General features: G+C 37.0%; 1 protein-coding gene across 1 annotated transcript in view; it reads left to right on the top strand.

Moving 5' to 3' along the window:
• SLC6A2 (solute carrier family 6 member 2) overlaps positions 1 to 17,610 on the top strand; it is a gene marked incomplete at both ends in the record, with an annotated part of 73,638 nt that extends 56,028 nt beyond the window's left edge. The window contains 6 exons of the mRNA XM_080638225.1: positions 2,393 to 2,521; positions 5,186 to 5,285; positions 10,298 to 10,398; positions 13,225 to 13,392; positions 15,902 to 15,973; positions 17,587 to 17,610. Coding sequence (XP_080494351.1) covers positions 2,393 to 2,521; positions 5,186 to 5,285; positions 10,298 to 10,398; positions 13,225 to 13,392; positions 15,902 to 15,973; positions 17,587 to 17,610 — 594 coding nt within the window. The remainder of the gene's footprint in view (positions 1 to 2,392; positions 2,522 to 5,185; positions 5,286 to 10,297; positions 10,399 to 13,224; positions 13,393 to 15,901; positions 15,974 to 17,586) is intronic.
• Between the last annotated feature and the right edge of the window lie 800 nt (positions 17,611 to 18,410).

Raw genomic sequence — 18,410 nt, 5'->3', positions numbered from 1 at the left:
CTTCAGAAAACTTCCTTAATTTTCAAGGACAAGAGAGGGAGAGAATGAATTGACACAGAGGACAGCAAAACTGAGTAAAATAAGGTTGCAGAAGGAAACTTTGATAATCATTGGCAAATAGAATGACATCTTGTGGAATGAGGCCTGAGCTGTAAAGGTCAGATTCGGGTCTAAATGTTTCCGACGTGTTTGGGTTTTTGGATTCCAGCTCACGTTCAATAAAGTTTGTCTTTATACACAAAGATCTGAATCCTTAGTCAAAAGTCTGAGGCACTATTATGTCTGGCTTTGTAACTTGGCCACTTTCCAACTGTAAGCAAACATGAAGGATGGAAAGGAAGGGTTTAGCACACTGAAAAAGCGTGAATGGCCAGTAGAAGAGGGCAGAATTAAGAAGAAGACTCAAGCTCAGAAGTGTTTAGATCCAAACCAGTTAACTTTGTAACAGCAGTAAATCTAAGGCAACAAAGAAACAGTTGAGTAAAAAAGGCACAAGCCTTTAGATCACAGAACACACTTTTCTTACAGATGGAGAAAGGTCTTTTTTGTGGAGCTGGTTAAAATAATGTGAACTGAGAAAATGTGTTCAAGTTTAGCTTTTTTTCAGTTTAAAAGGGGAAGAATTTGCTTGTTCATGTTTTGTTCATGATTTTTAATAAATTACCCAAGAAAAGTCAGGTCATGGGGTATTTTTTATGGTGGTCTCCTCAAGTATGCCCCCACATTAAGTCCCTGAAGGGACAATGAAAATTTTAAAGCTAAAAATCAAATAACTCTAAAGCTAAAGAGGAATAATTATATAAAACTACCTTTATTCATGCATATAAGCATGCACTGACACAGAAATACATCTGTGTGGAACTGTCAAAATGTTTAAGCAAAGAGAAATCTGATTATGCAAGTTTAAGCAAGCAACAGTGGAAAACTGAGGAAGTTTAGATTGGATATAAGGAAGAAGTTCTTTATTGTGAGGGTGGTGAGGCACTGGAATGGGTTGCCGAGGAAAGTTGTGAATGCTCCATCCCTGGCGGTGTTCAAGGCCAGGTTGGATGAGGCCTTGGGTGGCATGGTTTAGTGTGAGGTGTCCCTGCCCATGGCAGGGGGTTTGGAACTAGATGATCTTAAGGTCATTTCCAACCCTAACTATTCTATGATTCTAAGAGTCAAAATGACAGAAAATGGAACAAATATTTGTAGGCATTTTTTTAGAGTAGGTATCTAACTTGGCATAGAGAACTGACAAGAAGAGTAAACCATGAGACATTAAGGAATGGTCTTTAGCCAAAGTCATTCAAGCTTCCTCTTTCCATTTTCAACTCCTCCAAGACCACTTAAGGAGCCAATACATTTACAACTTCTGAGAATATCAAGTATTAACCCATCTTAACTGCAGTGCACTCACTGTTGCCCCCATAGACATTAAGAAGTACAAGGCTTTGGGACATTTTATTCATGTATTAGTTACCTTTGAAAAAAAAAAAAAAATCGGTTCACTGCCTCCACCAATTTGGCTCTAGACTGGAATCATTCACATTCTAAAGAGATAATCCTCTGCTACTGATTTCAACCAGAAACATTGCTTTCATCAAATTCTTTCAGGAAAGGGACAGGATATGCCAGCATGGAATCCAGCCTCCCCAGAACATTAAATTCACTTATTTATTATAACAAGGAGCTGGAATTCATTTTTACAGCTTCCTAGTGGAGCAGAGGCAGAATGCTTTCAATGGTGGAAAGAAATTAAAATTTATAACCACCTACATAACCCAGCAATTTCAATGAAAGCATGGAAAGTACCTTTCCTATATTGCAGAACAATTGTTAATTCAGACACAGTGGCTGAAGTTCAGCATTAACTTCCAGAAAACGAAGTAAAATTCTTTCATGTTGTCAACAAAAAGATATCAAGCTTCCCATGTAGGGACTCTCTCAGATCTATAAATATTTCTGTCAAACCGGATTTGGTTATTCAATGGCTAAACTGAATCTTTGTTCAGTATGTTTCCCCTAGGTGCTTCTTGTGTCTGTCTCTATGTTGAAATTCTGTTAAGGAAATTTGGTTGCTTAAGCTACCAGCTTTTTCCATAAAGCCTATTAAAATGTATATTATTTTTCCCAAAGTCCTGTCTACTTACTATCCTGGTGAGCCAGCAAAGGGTCACAGAGGATATGGCAATTGAGCCAAGAACCATGGCTCTTGATGTCCAGTTCTCTCACTCAGTTCTTTACCACAGGTATTAAAACATACCCCCAAATGGCAGTGGTTTACAGCTGAAATGTTGGTAATCATACAGTGGTTGGGAATTATTTATACAAGTTGCTTTACATTCTTTGATCTGAATTTACAACAGCCAGTAGAGTTTAAGCAAAGCTCTTGCCTTCTCTTCCTCAGATGGGTGGAATGGAGGCTGTCATCACTGGCTTGGCAGATGATTTCCAAATTCTGAAGCAGCATAGAAAGCTCTTCACCTTTGGTGTTTCTTTTGGCACTTTTCTACTTGCCCTTTTTTGCATCACCAATGTAAGTACAACAAAAATTTCCAACAATAAGCTACCTTAAAAATGCAAGTTTTTATCATTGGATAGAAACTTGAATAGGTTCACATGACTATTTTTGTTATAAAGTTTAACACTTAACTTTATGGTCAGAACATTAATCTTAGTCTAAACTACATGAAGTTGCTCTGCTTTTTTGCACAAGATTATTAGCTATCAACAGAACCTACAAGTCTTTCTTCCAAAGAACTCTCTGTGCTACTGTTGGTTTTGTTTGGCTTTCTGTGGTTTGTTTTATTTTTTTTTAATTCATGTTAAATGTAACTGTGTTGAGTGCTGAATCCTGTGTGAGAAACTAAGAATTTTAAGTGACCACTCCCTTGGTCATTTGGCTATTCTCTTCTTGAAGCAAATAGGAAGCATTCACTTTATGTGAAAGAAGTTTTGAATAATGATCTCCTTCATCCGAGGTTTCTTTATGTTCCATCATGTACCTAGATCTTATATTTTACTGTTAACACCAGAAAAAGCACACAAATAACTTATCCTGAACATCTAGTGACCTATATTTAGTACTACCATCATCCTGCATGATCTGCCTCACCAGGCTTTTGACAACTAATTAAAGGATGAGAATCACGGTGTTCTAGGTTGGAGACCTTTTTTTTTGTTTGTTTGTTTGGTTTTTTTTTTGATGAAAAAGCAAAAACAACTGAAACTTGAAGAAGCTCTAAAACTGGTTCCAGATCTATTACTGAAATGGCATAAGTTTATAGGTAATAAAATTATTTTTACACTAAAAGAATATGGCAACAACTTTACTCTGGTTTCCTCAAAGTGGAAAACGTTTGAGACACTAAAAATAGATGCAGCATTTAAAATATGTATCTTTTTGGTACCATGTTAGATCTATTGTTTCGTAAAGAATTGAACATGCTTCTTCCTCATTCAAATTTTAAACTGGAATAAAATTTCCTGAAGTACAAGCTCAGAAAAAACTCAATTGTTAAGAATCTGAAAAGTTGGTGCAATTCCACTACCTTCAAGCAAGCTGAAGCAGCTCAAGATAACAGCCTAGCTCTAGATTTTAAATAATGACACCTGTTTGGACTTCAGTTCACCCCACCAGCTGGAATGCACAAAACTGCCCTGACTTGTCCAATGTATTGGTTCACATAACTGAAAAACATTTCTAATGTGTACAGAATACAAAGAAAAACTCTCATGATACCATCACATTAAATTTATCTGCTTGAAGTTGTCCTCTGAAATTTTAAGGCTGTATTTTCAAAACATGTTTCTTATGAAACCGTATTAGTCATTCACTTTACTAAGTCTGACAGCAAAGGCATTCATTTAAAGCAGGTGTAGAGCAAAAACAAGAGGTCAAACTCAAATGTCATTCACGAAGCAACATTTTCTTTCTCACAAAACAACCAAAGTTCACTCAGTTTCCGGACAAGTCCCCACAGAATTAAAAATCTAGACAAGGCCTAAGTACTGTTTTCTCTCTCTATTTGTAAATATGCACAGCTGTTTCAGAAAGCCAAATTTCATAAGAGAAAACCAATTGATCACAGAGATTAAAATCACCTACAGATTTAAATTTTTCAAGTGCCATTTATACCATTGATTAAACCATGGAGAATAATTCCTTTGTCCTCCCCTTCTGAGCAGGCAGAGTTAGATCAAGTTTTGTTGTTAAAAAAAAAAAAAATAACAAAAATCTAATGCAACTGCAAACATTTCAGTTATTTGTACGTGACAAAGAATGTTCTGAAATATTTCATTCTTTATTTAGGTTAAATTTAAAACAAGTAAGCATACCATGGCCTTCATTTCTCATCCCTCCCAACTAAATAAAATAAGCAATAATTTACATGAATTCATACCACATTGTAAAATGAGGCAAAAAGTAGTCAAATTGGAGCTAAAAATAAAATAGTATCAGTGAAACTAGACTGTAGTAAATGCATTTACAGTTCTCAGTCATAAACCACTGAAGAACAGAAATGTGCTGTTGGGAAGGAAGATGATCTGGTTTCCTCTCTCCATTGAGCAAAGGCTTACTAATACCACAGCCAAGAAACCAAACAAAGCTAAGCTGCCTCCATGCTGGGCTGGCAACAGGGCCTTAACATGCAACAGCTCCCAGTGCAGGAACTTTGGAAAAGAGAGATATCAGCAGTCTGGGAAAAGTAAACAGTCTAAGACTGCAGATTCACTGGACTACAAAATAATTTGCTTTAGGAAAAAACTGGGTGGTAATGGCTTGTGGCAACTCTTGTAGTGCTCCATTCCTGCTAATAATTTTGGAAGGTGATCATTCACTGCTGTAGACAGACCTTGTCCTACAAGCTGCTGAGCATTCCCTGACTAGTCAGTGCCTTCAGCTTCCATTGAACACCGAGTGCCAAGAACACCTATGAATCATGCCAAGCTGAGGCTTCTGTTTCCCAGTTAAGTGACAACATGGGTGAAAGGAAGCCTCCTCAGAAGAGCTTCAATCTGATTCCACTTTTTTTTATGCAAGCATGAAACCATGTCTGCAGCATCCGCTCCATATTAAAATACTTGGGTTGAGATAATGTTTCAAGTAAAGGTGATTTCTGATAATTAGATACTAAGCTACTGAGATAATTCTGCTTGTAACTTCTTTTTGTCACATCTTTTAACTCTCCAATGCTAGGGTGGAATTTATGTGCTCACACTTCTGGACACATTTGCAGCTGGGACTTCGATATTATTTGCAGTTCTAATGGAGGCAATTGGAGTTTCCTGGTTTTATGGTAAGCACTTCATTTTGCACTGGCAAAATCTTTTCTATAATCCCAAGTGCTCATAACAAGCTTATACATTGCAGGAAAACCAGCATAGTTTTGTATACATGAAACCACAAGTCTGGTGTCACACAGCGATTTTCATCTGATTTATGAATAGCCAGGAATGAAGATGTCTACTGGGCCAAGCTTTGAAACCCTGCACAAAGCCAAAAAGAAAACCCTACCTTGTGAAGGAGACTGCAGTGGGATGGAAATGTTGCTACTTTTGTCAGTATTTTGCAGCTCTTAACATAGCCGGTGATTTGCAGTAGCAGGTTTACATCTGGTACTTTCAAAGCAAATAGATTAACCTGAAGACTCATTTGTTCCTCCTTCTCATAGTTTCCCCAGGCCAATCTCGAGCTCTCCCCATGCAATACAAATAAAGACCGTTTGTCTTTAGAGGGTTATTCCTATGTTATTCTCTTTTGTTTAAGAAAATATTCTGCTTCATTATAAAGCACTATTGGTTTAAAATGTATCATATTTCACAGCCTGGTATGGAATACCCAACATCCTACATACCAGAAAAAGTACTATTTCTAGTATTTCATACTAATTTGCACCACAAAAAGGGTGCAGTAATTCACTTTATCCCCTGTATAGCAAGCTTTAGGAGTAGTCACTAGGAATCACTGTGTGCCAATTGGAGTACAGTGATGTGCTGCAGTACCCTCACAATTGAAGGCAGGTCTCAGAGGATGTTCACATCTTATTAAATAATTTCCCTGGCCTTATTTGGTCTTTTAATATATTTTGCCTCCATAAAGTAACATAAATAAAAATCAAGACACTTGATCCATAAGTTTCATGAGAAAAAAGACTTTTTTTTCCTCTCCCCCTTCATTTCTATTCAGAGATACGGTATGATTTAGTATATAACTGTATTCAGAATTAATGTATTATTCAGAAGGTTCTTAGACATTATCACTCTCACGCCATTTACCTCCCTCAGTCACTTATTTATCCATCAGCTCTGTGCCACCATATTCTTCTAGTCAAACTCTCTCTTGAAGTTAGAAAGTGTTGATAAGTGAATGAGGTAAAAAAATAGCATTCATGCATAAAGCTCTGCAGTCCACTAAAGAAATACGTTTTAACTTCAATGTAATAATTCTGTCATCCAACATCAGCATGGACTTAACAGCTCATATGCTGTTCTCTCTCAAAGTAGTGGAAGCACTGCCTTTCACAGTCAGCTGTCTCTAATCCTTGTAAAAGAGCTGCATGTAGAAGAGTGATGATAGCTTAGTTTGGAAGCAGAAGCATAAAAATATTCTTCAGTTAGTAAGTGCAAGTTGTTCTCTGCTACTATTAAAATAGGATTTACTGCACCTTATAATAACTAGGCTTTGCATGTGGTTCACAGACCGAGCCAAGGTTAGTCAGATTCTGTTTGTTGCATCTTCTGTAGTTCACCATCCTTTCCTTCTTTGCTCCTGCCTCCCTGTAACTGGGAAAATAGCTATTCACTTGTCTTGAGCACTTGACCTATGTTTTTACTGACACAGCATGACCTGTTGCTGTATAAAGTACTTACTGCAGCCCCAGGTGCTATTTAAACTGATTAAATTTGGCATGGTCTTGTCTACCTCTTTGTTTTTTTTTCCACCAGTTGCCTTAATGACCCAGATGAATATTAAGCCAGCCTGAAGGCAAACATTGACATTTTGGCACAGACCAAAACCATGGAAATTTAGTTCAAATTATACCTCTGACCACTTACTGTGAAGTTTCCTATTGAAAAGGCCAGCTGTGCTTGTAAGAGAAGGGAGAGCTAGTTTGTTTTACTATACAGATGTATTTTAGTTACGGCTGCTAGCTTGTTACCCTTTTTGCCAAGGGGGGGCATGTTTCCTACTGTTCTGCTTGCCTTTACGTTAACACAGCTGCTCTTCCTTGGCAATGGTACTGCATAGCTTACTCCCCTCGCCGCCACCAGGTGAGGGTCACCACCAATGAGTATCAGTATTGCCCCAGAGTTAGAAAGGAGACTCAGGAACAAAAAGGGATGGTGTTTGTTACCTCACTACATGGCTAATCAACAGATACCTTGTTCTGTGTTCTGCAGGATTTGCAAATGAACACTCCACAATGGCTTTTATATTCCTTTTATCCCTTCTTTCTCATTTTCTCAATGCCAATGACTACTGAACTGTGTGAAAAAAACAATGTCTTTTCTCATCTTCTCCTGGGTGACGGCTGATATGACCAGGATTCTTCATTTGATAGGTACAAGCTCACCAAGACAGAAGTGGGAAGTAGGTGCATACTGAGTAGTAGCAGAAGCATAGCCAGGAGTATACAGGAGATGATTACTCTTTTACGTGGTGCTTATACTGCTCCTGGAATACTGTGTCCTGCTTTTGACCTTCAGTAATAGTTTGTGGTGGTAAACTGACGGGAGTTCAGTGGTAGGCCACCAAGATACTCGGGAGCTGTGTACATGCACTGTGAACAAATTTTAGTGAACTGAGCTTGTTTATCCTGGAGGATCTAAAGGAGGACCTAATAGTGGCCTTACAGTACCTACAAGGAAGCTATCAAGAAACAGAAGGAAGCTATCAAGAAACAGAATCAGGCTTTTCACTGAGGTGCATAACGGGAGAACAGAAGACCATGATTGAATTGAAAGGAGGAAAATTATTTTTCTATATAAGGATAAATACACATCGGAACGGTTTGCCCAGAGTGTGCTTGATGACTCTTTTCTTGGAGGTTTTCAAGACCTAATGGGACAATGCCATGAGAAAGCTGTTCTGAATTGTTCTGACCTGGATTTGAGCAAGAAACTGCACCAGAGACCTCCCAAGAACTTCTTCAAAAGGGAGAGTTTGATGGTTCTGTGACTTTCTGTAATCCCCAGAAGCCAAAAGAAAGGACTCATTAATGAAGCAGTTTCACTACAACTCTTAATCTCTATACAAACCTACGGGTGCTGCTGCCTGTATCTGTAGCTGTGTTCTATTTTACCTGTTGATTCTTACAACAGTTATTTGAAGTACCGAAAAAGCCTGCTGTTAGAAAAGCAGGCTGAAAGCATGGCCTACTTATCTCCCATTTCCAGTAGAAATTGAACACCAAGCACTATTTGAGTACTGGGTGCGTTTGTCTGGAAACCTATGAATAACATTTTTGGAGCTATCTAGTCCTTTTCTTTGACCTTCTGCACAATGATAAATTTCACTCAGTATTCATAGCAGTTGAAATTCAGTTATTTTAAAGTTCACAGAAGACCCTGCAAATAGAATTAGATTAAATTTAAAGAGCATTTGCAGATCCTTTTGGCTACTTTTCTTCAACTGTACATAATATTTGGGTGTGGGGGGAGGGAAGAAGAATCAAAGAGAAGTTAACACTCTAATGTCCAGACCTTATGAATATGCTACATCCTGGCTGCATGTAAAGGACTAACTCAAGCCATCACCATTATTTATATTAAATACATCAAGTAAATCCTACTTAACTGATCCACATGAAAAGAAACAATTATTGTGGTAAACTAAACATCTTCTTTAAGAAACAAATCTTCCCAGCAAAAAGCTGCATTTCTGCTGTTTACCTGATGGGATTCAGGATTAAAAGTAAATTTCCTGAACACATAAAGTATAATAAATTACAAACTAGCAATCTGACATGACAAATTGCATTAGAAAGAACTACTTGTCTGTGAGCCAGTGTCTTTAAGGCATAGAGATTGCTTTCTTTTTAAAGAAAACTGAGGACATTTATATCTCCATTTATATCAGCAATAATCATTCCATTCTAAAATACAGTGTGCCAAGTACCATGGGCTTAGACTAAATTTTTGCAAGGTACCTCATGATAGTAAGTCCTCCCAGAATAGAATCAATTAAAAAAAAAAAAAAAAACGGAAGAAGCTACCATTCAGACAGACATTTTACAGTCACTCTATAATGCATATTTGCTTTCCATAGTAAATTATAGTATACTACTTAATGCAAAAAAAAAAAAAAGAGTTCTAATAAATACTGAAGGCAGAAAACGCGCCACTGACTGAGGATTAGACAATTTCCAGAAAAGCATGCAAGTTCATATGAATTAATATCATTATAATAATAAAAAAAAAAATTCCCACACAGACAAGCTTGATTGATGGAATTGTAGATGATTCAAGATCTTTAGCTAGATTAGGCTAGTACCACTCACAGAGAGCATGTTATACTTGTGTAATGCTAATGTGTATTCAGACACAGAATTCACATGCTATGTTTTTTATTCACATGAACAGATCATGTATCTTCTCAGGTATCTACCACAACTACATTACTAGATATTTAGCTGCATCCAAATTTAACAATTTTAGAAATTCTAGTTGGTATTATAATTTTCAAAACCACAGAGGACACTTTGAAAAATGCCACCTGTTTCAAGCTGATGTAGTTTTGTGCATATTTACACTGCACAGAAGTTGCATCTCCCTTGTTCCTTAGAAGGTGATAAAAGATGAAATAACATTTGTCAAGTATAATGAATATTCTGTGGTATTCATCAAAGCACTGAAAAGTAGGTAAAGTATATCAATAAGTGGAAAAAAGAAGCCTCCTTTGATAAATTAAGAATCATATGAATCTACCTTATTATCAGTAAGCAGTCAGAGTAAGGTTCTGGGTTTTCCTTCAGCATACTTGTAATTGTATTGAGTAATTGGGTCACAATAGGCCATAACTATTGAAAAAGTGTGTGTCCCATTCACAGTTTATATTCTAGTTATTTGTGCAATGCCACTTTTCAATGTAATGCCAGTTGCAACAGGCCTTAAGTGCTCACAGGCATTTAAGTCTTGGAAACAGTGACGTCAAAGGCACATCACTGAAAGGAGATCAATGTTGTTATTTTATATGTCTTCTGATATGGAAATCATTTGTGTCTGCTTACTAAAAAAGCAGATATTTGGGGTGTTGCCAGCATCTCATCAGTTTAGGTTTATGCCAGTCTGATGTTCATATCCCTTCTAGGTGTGGACAGATTCAGTGAAGACATCCAGCAAATGATGGGCTTCAAGCCAGGACTCTACTGGAGACTGTGTTGGAAATTTGTTAGCCCTGCTTTTTTGTTGGTAAGTGCAGATTATTATTTCATCATGGAAAGAATGCCAGTGTACTGGTTCTAGAATGAGTAATAGGTACCAACAGCAGGATACCCACTGCTATGCTGGGTGTTTTCAGGTTGAACAGAAGACACTTCCATTTAATTCATTTATTTCCACAATGGCATTAGTTATATTTGTATAATACATTTCAGTTGTGAAAGAGAAACTAATTGTGGCTGTGGTCATCTTCTGTTCCTTCACTTTAGCAGGATTTAAAGAAAGCAGTTTTTCTTAGGGAACACTGAACACTTGGGCAGTGTCATCTGTCCTGCCAACATCTGTGCATGTTAAATGCAAATCATTTTGTTAGGAAAATAAACTAGCCAGGCATATGAGGTGGTGTTAGCAGGAATTTATCTTTCATTAGAGGATACCAAGATCCCTGGCTACTTGAATAACACCTCAGAAAAACTAATTCTACACCAACTAATCAGCTATGTGAAGCACTGAAGATACGTAGTAAACACAAGTTAAAAGCTACCTGATGTGAAAAACAAGCACTTCATTACATCTAGGGGAAAAAAAAAAATAAATCCCACTGTGTGAATTAGGTTTCTTTGTGTAAAGGTTAGATTCAGAACTAAAATGCAGTTTTATATTGGGATCTTTTCCTATGCATATTTGTAAATCAGAAGGTCAGGTTGAATAATATGGAAATTTGACCTCTCTATGTTTTTAGTAGACTATTAATCTCATCAAAGCTGTGCATTCTGAAAGCAGTACTGGTATTCCAAAGATGCTGGGTTGGTTTTTATGACAGCCTTCAGGTCCACTTTTTTGTTTTCAAATACCAAAACTTCTGGCCCCAAAACTCATCAGTAAGCACCTATTAAGCATGTATTGATTATCCTTTTAAACACTGTTATCTAAAGAGGCTTGTATGAAAGCATGTCCTGCAGCAGTTCCAACAGGCTGACTTAAGTGAATGGAAAAATGCTGCACCAAACATCCTTAGGTTTTCACATTAGGAGACTGTTGAAAAATTAGATTGTACAGAAAGTTCCAGCAAGCTCACTAGAGAAAGCTGAAGTGAATCTCAGTCTAACCTTCAGGTAGCTTAGGATTTCTTGGTGAAGTGGCCCCAATACCATCCTACTACGAACCTAAGGGTCGGAACAAACTTGTAGGTAATGCATCTTTCCGCCGTCACAATGCACAAATTTTTCCAGCTGCCAGTGCTAAACTTGGAACATATCAACTTAGTTACAGCTATGAATATATTTTTAAGCCCATAGGAATGATATCACAGTGGGTAGGGAACACTGGGCATTTCTGTTCTAGCTGTACATTGTCTTAATTTCCTAAAAGGCAATAGGGACATTAAAATCTTAATTTATAGGGGAAAAGTAAAAATAATTTATCTTCTCACAGTCCATCTTTTGGGTTCATTATTGAATACATTCATAAAGCACATTACATTATATTGGCCAAAATGTTTTAAGTTGATTTGTAAGTGAAAACTATAAAAGATAGTAACTAGCATGAAAAAGGTAGTCCAACATTAGCCGACATAGAGTCATAGAACAGCTAGGGTTGGAAAGGACCTTAAGATCATCTAGTTCTAACCCCCTTGCCATGGGCAGGAACACCTCACACTAAACCATGCCACCCAAGTAAACCTACGTAGTTTAATTAAAAGCCTACATAATTAAAACCTACAAATTTTAGAAGCTTTGCCACTTGTTCTAAAAAACTGCGGTTTTTTATACCACTTCTATGAAGCATACAAAGTGCCTCACAAAAACAGACTGAGACCATAAGCATAGTAAATGCAAATTACAAAAATGACAGATTAATTTGGAAAAGGCTACAAAATTGTCAGACATCGGTATGATTCTTGCTCTAACAATCCCATGTACGCTTAGTGCAAGGTGGCCCCTGTTTGGGACTGGTAATGTGTTACAGCAGTTCCTAATACTCTTTAAGAGAAAAGAAGTTGGAGCTGGTCAAGTATCTGATATTGGGAAATATGTCCCTGAATCTTTTTCTCTGTATTGGCTGCAGCTATGGACATCATCCCAAGAAAAATTTCGAAATGGAATTGGTGTTTTCTAACCAGATTTCACAGTATCAGCTTCCTTTAACCTACACTACTACTCCCTTTGTAACTCTCAGTTCAAAATTCTCTAATTTGAAATTACTGTGTGGAGCAATGGAGAACGTATAGGCCTAGAGACTCAAACCAAGGAATTCTACATACTATACAACCCATATGGATTTAACAGGAAGGAAATAGCATAGTATTCCCCTCTTCCTTGCATGCATCCAGTACTGGACAGGGTAGTATCAGCAGAAAAGAAACCCAAAACCTTTGTTTTCCAGGCCTTAAGGCTGCTTGACCTTTCCTCAAAAAAAGTGTCATACTGGAGTTTGCATTATATCTCTCATTGAAAAATGAGTACAAAACTTCTAAATGAAGACTAATATCTCTGGGAAACAAAGAAATGAAAACCAACAGATCCTGCAGAGTTTTTTCTTGACTACATAATCCCTTTTTTACATCTGTAATGCTAGTTTAAATGAAGCAGTAGCAGACAATCACCTGCTCTTTCCACCAAAATTTCATATTATGTGTGTCCAAAGTAGCTAAAATGAACTGTTAATATTAGAAAATGCATAAAGAACTTCAGCAGTTTAAGCAGTAAGAAGCACAAGGTAAACAGGATGAAGGTAAATAGTGAAGCTGGTTTGAAATACACCTTAGATTGGCTGCCTGATAAAATACATATAATTGTTTTTTCACTAAGTTACTTCATCTCAAAACTGTGGTTCATTTTATTCTTTCTTCCCTAGTTTGTCGTGATAGTCAGCATAATAAATTTCAAGCCTCTGACATATGATGACTACACCTTCCCTCTCTGGGCAAATCGCATTGGCTGGGGAATAGCATTGTCTTCCATGATACTTGTGCCTGCCTATATTATCTATAAATTCATGAATGTGCGTGGGACATTTAAAGAAGTAAGTGGAACACTCATAAAATATCATGATACCTTGCTGTGTAATTAAATGGCTGGATCCAAGTTGGCAGTTGTTTCTCTTACTCCCAAAACTTATTACTTATGAATGACCTTTTGGATCCAACCATCAGATGGACTGGAATTTTGAGGTAGGATTACTGCATGCTGTTTGAAATTACCTTTCCATTCAGCACAATAATTCTGAAAAAATATTTTTGATGCATGTAATTAATGCAATTGATGAGATTATTCTTTTCTTATTAACAAAAAATACAAATCATGTTATCTTCATATTCATCTGTGAGATCTAGTCTTCACAGAGTTCTATCTAAACAAAGGTCAGTTCAAGGTATGCTTTATCAAGCTATATCACATTGTTGTAAACTGTTATATGTACAAAGTTAATTCAGACCTCTCCTAATTTAGCATTTTAAGAGTCTCTAAACATATATCCACATGCTGGGAAAGTGAGATGCCGTCAAAGTAGCCCTGTGTTCAGGATGGCGTTTGTACATTTAATGAACAGCCATCAAGGGCAAAAGAAATGCCTTACTGGGTGACAGCAACAGATCCATTTAGCTGTGTGTTCTGCCTTTAACAGCAGCCACTCTGGGTTTGATTTCCATCGCCGTTACCCTCTATTTACTAGAATCATTTCAACATTCTCTGAAGGCTAGAATTAATGCAGATCTTGCTTTTGATTTCATCGGTAATATTAGAATTCTTGAAAAAAACTTAATATTCAAGATAGGTGCTGCAATAGATCTGGAAATCAAGAATATTCTTATATAGTCATTTATGATCTTATCTAGCCTGTTGCATTTGAACTACTTTGGTAAAAGAACCAAGGCACTAGACAGCAGCATCTTGCACTACATAAACTCACTTCATGCATTGGTCTGTGCACTGAATAAAGAAGAAACTGAGGAGAAACAATTTCTGAACATCTTACTCTAATGATTTGCCTAACAAGACATTTAAACCTACAGCCTTAATAGTGTTCTTGTACCCTCATTTATATGTTTATGTGTAGTACTAAATCTATGTAAAAGAACCTATGCAAAAGGAAGAAACACATCCATATTTCCTTACAGTTCACCTCCCCTTACTTCTCTATCAATTCCTAGTTCTCTACGACAATCCCGTACCCCAGAAGTGTAAAGAAGTAGGATTATAGTTCACTGACCATATCAGTTTTGCGATGGTACTAATTTTACAGCCATAGCAAATTAAGTAGTCTTAAAACCTCTAATGGTGCTCAGATGTAAGACTCCTCACCATTTTATAATATCAGTTTTTATGCCATCATGTCATAATTTTACGACCTAACCTAGACTTTCACACTTACACCTGGTTCTATCGCTCTCCTTTCCTACAGCTAGAGTTAGACAATGGTGCAGCAAGATAGTAATGCTCTTAAGCAAATCACTGAACCACCACACACAAAGAATTAGGCAGAAAATAAGATCCTACCCTATAACTAGACAGACAGCTACACTCTCACACAGAATTGGCAAACCCAAAGGGAAAAATATCTTCTTTCTGAAACTGTACAGTCACTTCATGCAATGTTCACCTCAGAAAGGCCCCCAAAGTGGGAACCCCTCTTCACTTGCCCTATTTTCATCAGCTCCAGCATTTCAATATTGTGCACAATTTCTAATTCTCATTTCCAGGAATTCTATAAGCCCTTTGTTTAGTTCCATTCCTGGGGGTTTATAAGCCTATTTTCTAGTAGCATCTCAGTCAAATAATAATTTATACTGGCCCAACAGGCTTTAGCCAGCTTGCCCAAATTTAGTGATATCAGAATGCAGAAACCTTTGACCAAACCCACATTTTCTCATTCATTTTTTAGTGTTAGCTAGTTCTAGCTTGTCTTGTACAGGCTCCTATAGTTAGAAACTCTTCAGTTACTTCATGAGAAATATAGCAAAAGTCTAGCATATTACATCCAAATAACTGTCACAAGATATGATACCCTAAATCGTGGCTTTTAGAAGTAAGGGAAAAGGTATGCTCTTAGTCTAACAGGAACTCCTTAAATAGGTTAAAAGTTAATGATAAGACAAAATCCACATGTGATCCCAAGCAGCACAGTGTAGGGCAAGCAAGGGAGATGAGCTAGGAAATAGTATCTCCTTTCCCTCTCACTGGGATTGGGCAATCCCATTACAGCACAAACAGAAAAGTGTGAATTTAGGGGATTAAGGCCTATGATACCAACTTGTTCCTGATGTTCTTTTCCATATGCACTTGCTAAATATTTGGACTTCGTATTTGCATAAACTTTCTACTGTTGCTTCTTATATTAAAGGCTAATGCCAAGGGGCTTAAAATAAGCTTGTTCTTTCAGTGACTAAGTTAAAGGCACATGATGCAGTGATATTAAAGATCTAAGTTACCATTTTAAATAAAGTTCATGCTACTTCCCCATTATAGATTGGGGATTACAGACATAATACCACTTCATATGGCTGACTTTTTTCTCTTCTTCCCATTTGGTTTAGAGACTAGCTTACTGCATCACACCCGAAAATGAGCACCAACTCGTGACCCAAGGAAATGTCAGGCAGTTTAAGGTTTGTACTCCTTTCACCAAACTTGTCTCCCAACACCAACTTTTTTCTGTCTTCAGCAGCAACTACAGGTTTGCACCAACCTCCTTATAGTGGAGACCTCTGCAGGTCTGTGGTCCTTTATTTCTGACAGCATGACAAGATGCAGGAGGAATCAGTACCATACGCATCAATTTTTCTGGAAGGCTTTTGGTACCTTCCTTCTTTGACTAAGCAGAACCCACTATTTTACAGATCACCCAAATCCAGTATTTTAGGTTGAATCTGAATACAGTAAGATCTCACTAAGAGACAAAGGTATTTCCAAACTATCACATACATTTGTACAGGTCATAGTCTCTCCCTCAGGTATGCACAGCGATTTGAAGTCATGTTTCCTAAACTCCAGTTATGTAGCACAATACATGGTAAACAGAAAAATAAATAGCCAATGTCACAGCTTCCATGATGAAATAGCATGCTAGCTTATGTGGAATTGGCTTTCCCCACAGGCCTGCAGTTGTTTGAAAGTACTGCTGGAGATTTATTGAGCAGCCATGAAAAATATACTATAGGCTTCCAAATAGTGCTTTCCTTTTTGCCAACAAAATGAGCTTATTGAAATAAAGTCCTTTTTGTAGAAGATGAAAAGGATGCAAATATGAAGCTTGTTACACTTATCAGCATTCATGTTTGACCACTTTCTTCAAAGTTGAAAGCAACTGGAATTATGCACACCACCTCAAAACATGACCCAGATTTTATAGTGGTGGTTTGTAGGTTGGTATCCGAAAAAGAAATTTGTCTTTTGCTTACTCTGAAAAATAGCGTTTGAAATGTAATTTTTAATTTTATAGGATATAATCCAAGTGTAGATTTATGGGATGCAGAATGAAAGCAAGAAGAAAAGACTTCCTGTTTCATGACCACAATTTATTTGATGTGGCCAAAAATATGAACTAGCACAGCACCTCTTCTTCCTACCTTCTTTCCTTCATTCCTGCCCTCACTTGTCTGAGGATTTAATATTCCAGCTGTAAATAATAACCTGATTTTTCCAGAGGCAGATGGTCTTGTGTGAATGGGCTATAAACAGCCATTCCTACAAAGAGTACTGGTCTTCTGAACTCAAATCACTGATGGCGAAAAAGAAGCAAATGAATTTCACATAAATTAGGAAAGATTGTACGCAGAAATAAATTTCTAATGATACCTCAAACCATGCCAAACACTAGGGAGCATTAATTTGTTGTTTTCAACTAACAGCAAAGAATAGTTTTGTTACTGCTAAGGCATTGTTAGTTATGCTTTAGTTCATAGTTATGCTTTGTTCATAATATTTAAGCTTGTAAACTAAATACTGACTACCATAACCAAACAAGTACAAAAATTTCCTGCTCATATATGTTCAGCAGTTCTGAATTTTAAAGCTGAACTAGAAGTTCACTAAAATTGTTTTTTTATTCATCACATTTCTCATTGGAAACTGGAATCCACAGAAATTTAGTAACAATCTATGTGTTATCTTGAAACCTCTTTGTAACTCTAGATTTGTCAACCACTGTATTTAAAAACTTTCTTACTATCGTCATTTGAATCAATAGTGTTATTTAACAAATACTTCTGTTCCCTTACAGCTTCAACACTGGCTAACAATATGACAACCAACAGGTTGAGGGAAAAGCCAATATATTAAGGTAAACTGAGAATACAGAAAAGTCAACTTCAAGCTCCCTCAATTATGCTTGGACCAGGCTGGCTCAGAGCTTATCTACTGACTCTTTGAGAGAAGACACCTGCTCTCTGTTCTCAATGCCTCCCTTCTATTACTTGGCTTCAAATGATCTTTAAAGACTCTGTTTAATTTTCCTTACATCCTTTGGTGCCATGAGATCCCTACATGACCAAAACTTGCGAGTTTTGCTATTGGTAGAAGTGGAGGAGGCGGGAGCAGAGAAAAAAGCAATCAACATAAGTTAAATGCTCTTTTAGTGTGAAGAAGCCAATTAAAATTTTCTGACAGTAATGATTACTTCAGATATTCATGCCACGACCTATTTTAAACCAACAACACCTGAACGTTCTTAGACATAAGGAAAGAGTGCATCTTCATTATGAGGAAAGAGCAATTTTAACTATGTACTAACATCATTCGCTTTCTTGCCATACTATCTTTGGGGATATAAACTGAAAACTCATTACTACATTTTCAGTGGTTTGATATTGGTTTTCTTCTCTTTGTGAAGAAGGTTGTCTCTCCTATATATGCCCATGCCATTTCCTGTCCAGTTTAATTACACAAGCTGAAGAGCAGCAGGAACAGAATTCCTGTTGTTAACACTAAGTACAGAATATGGTTTAATACCACCCTATACTTCTTGAAAAATATATTCCCTTATGTTAACAATTGAAATAGTTTTATTATGCAATCCATACTCCACAGACTTTTTCATCTAAGTAT

This window comes from Psittacula echo, assembly GCF_963264785.1.
Source record: "Psittacula echo genome assembly, chromosome: Z".
Lineage (NCBI taxonomy): Eukaryota > Metazoa > Chordata > Aves > Psittaciformes > Psittacidae > Psittacula > Psittacula echo.
The sequence above is the reverse complement of the archived record's forward strand: the minus strand, read 5'-3'. Positions and strand labels throughout refer to the sequence as shown.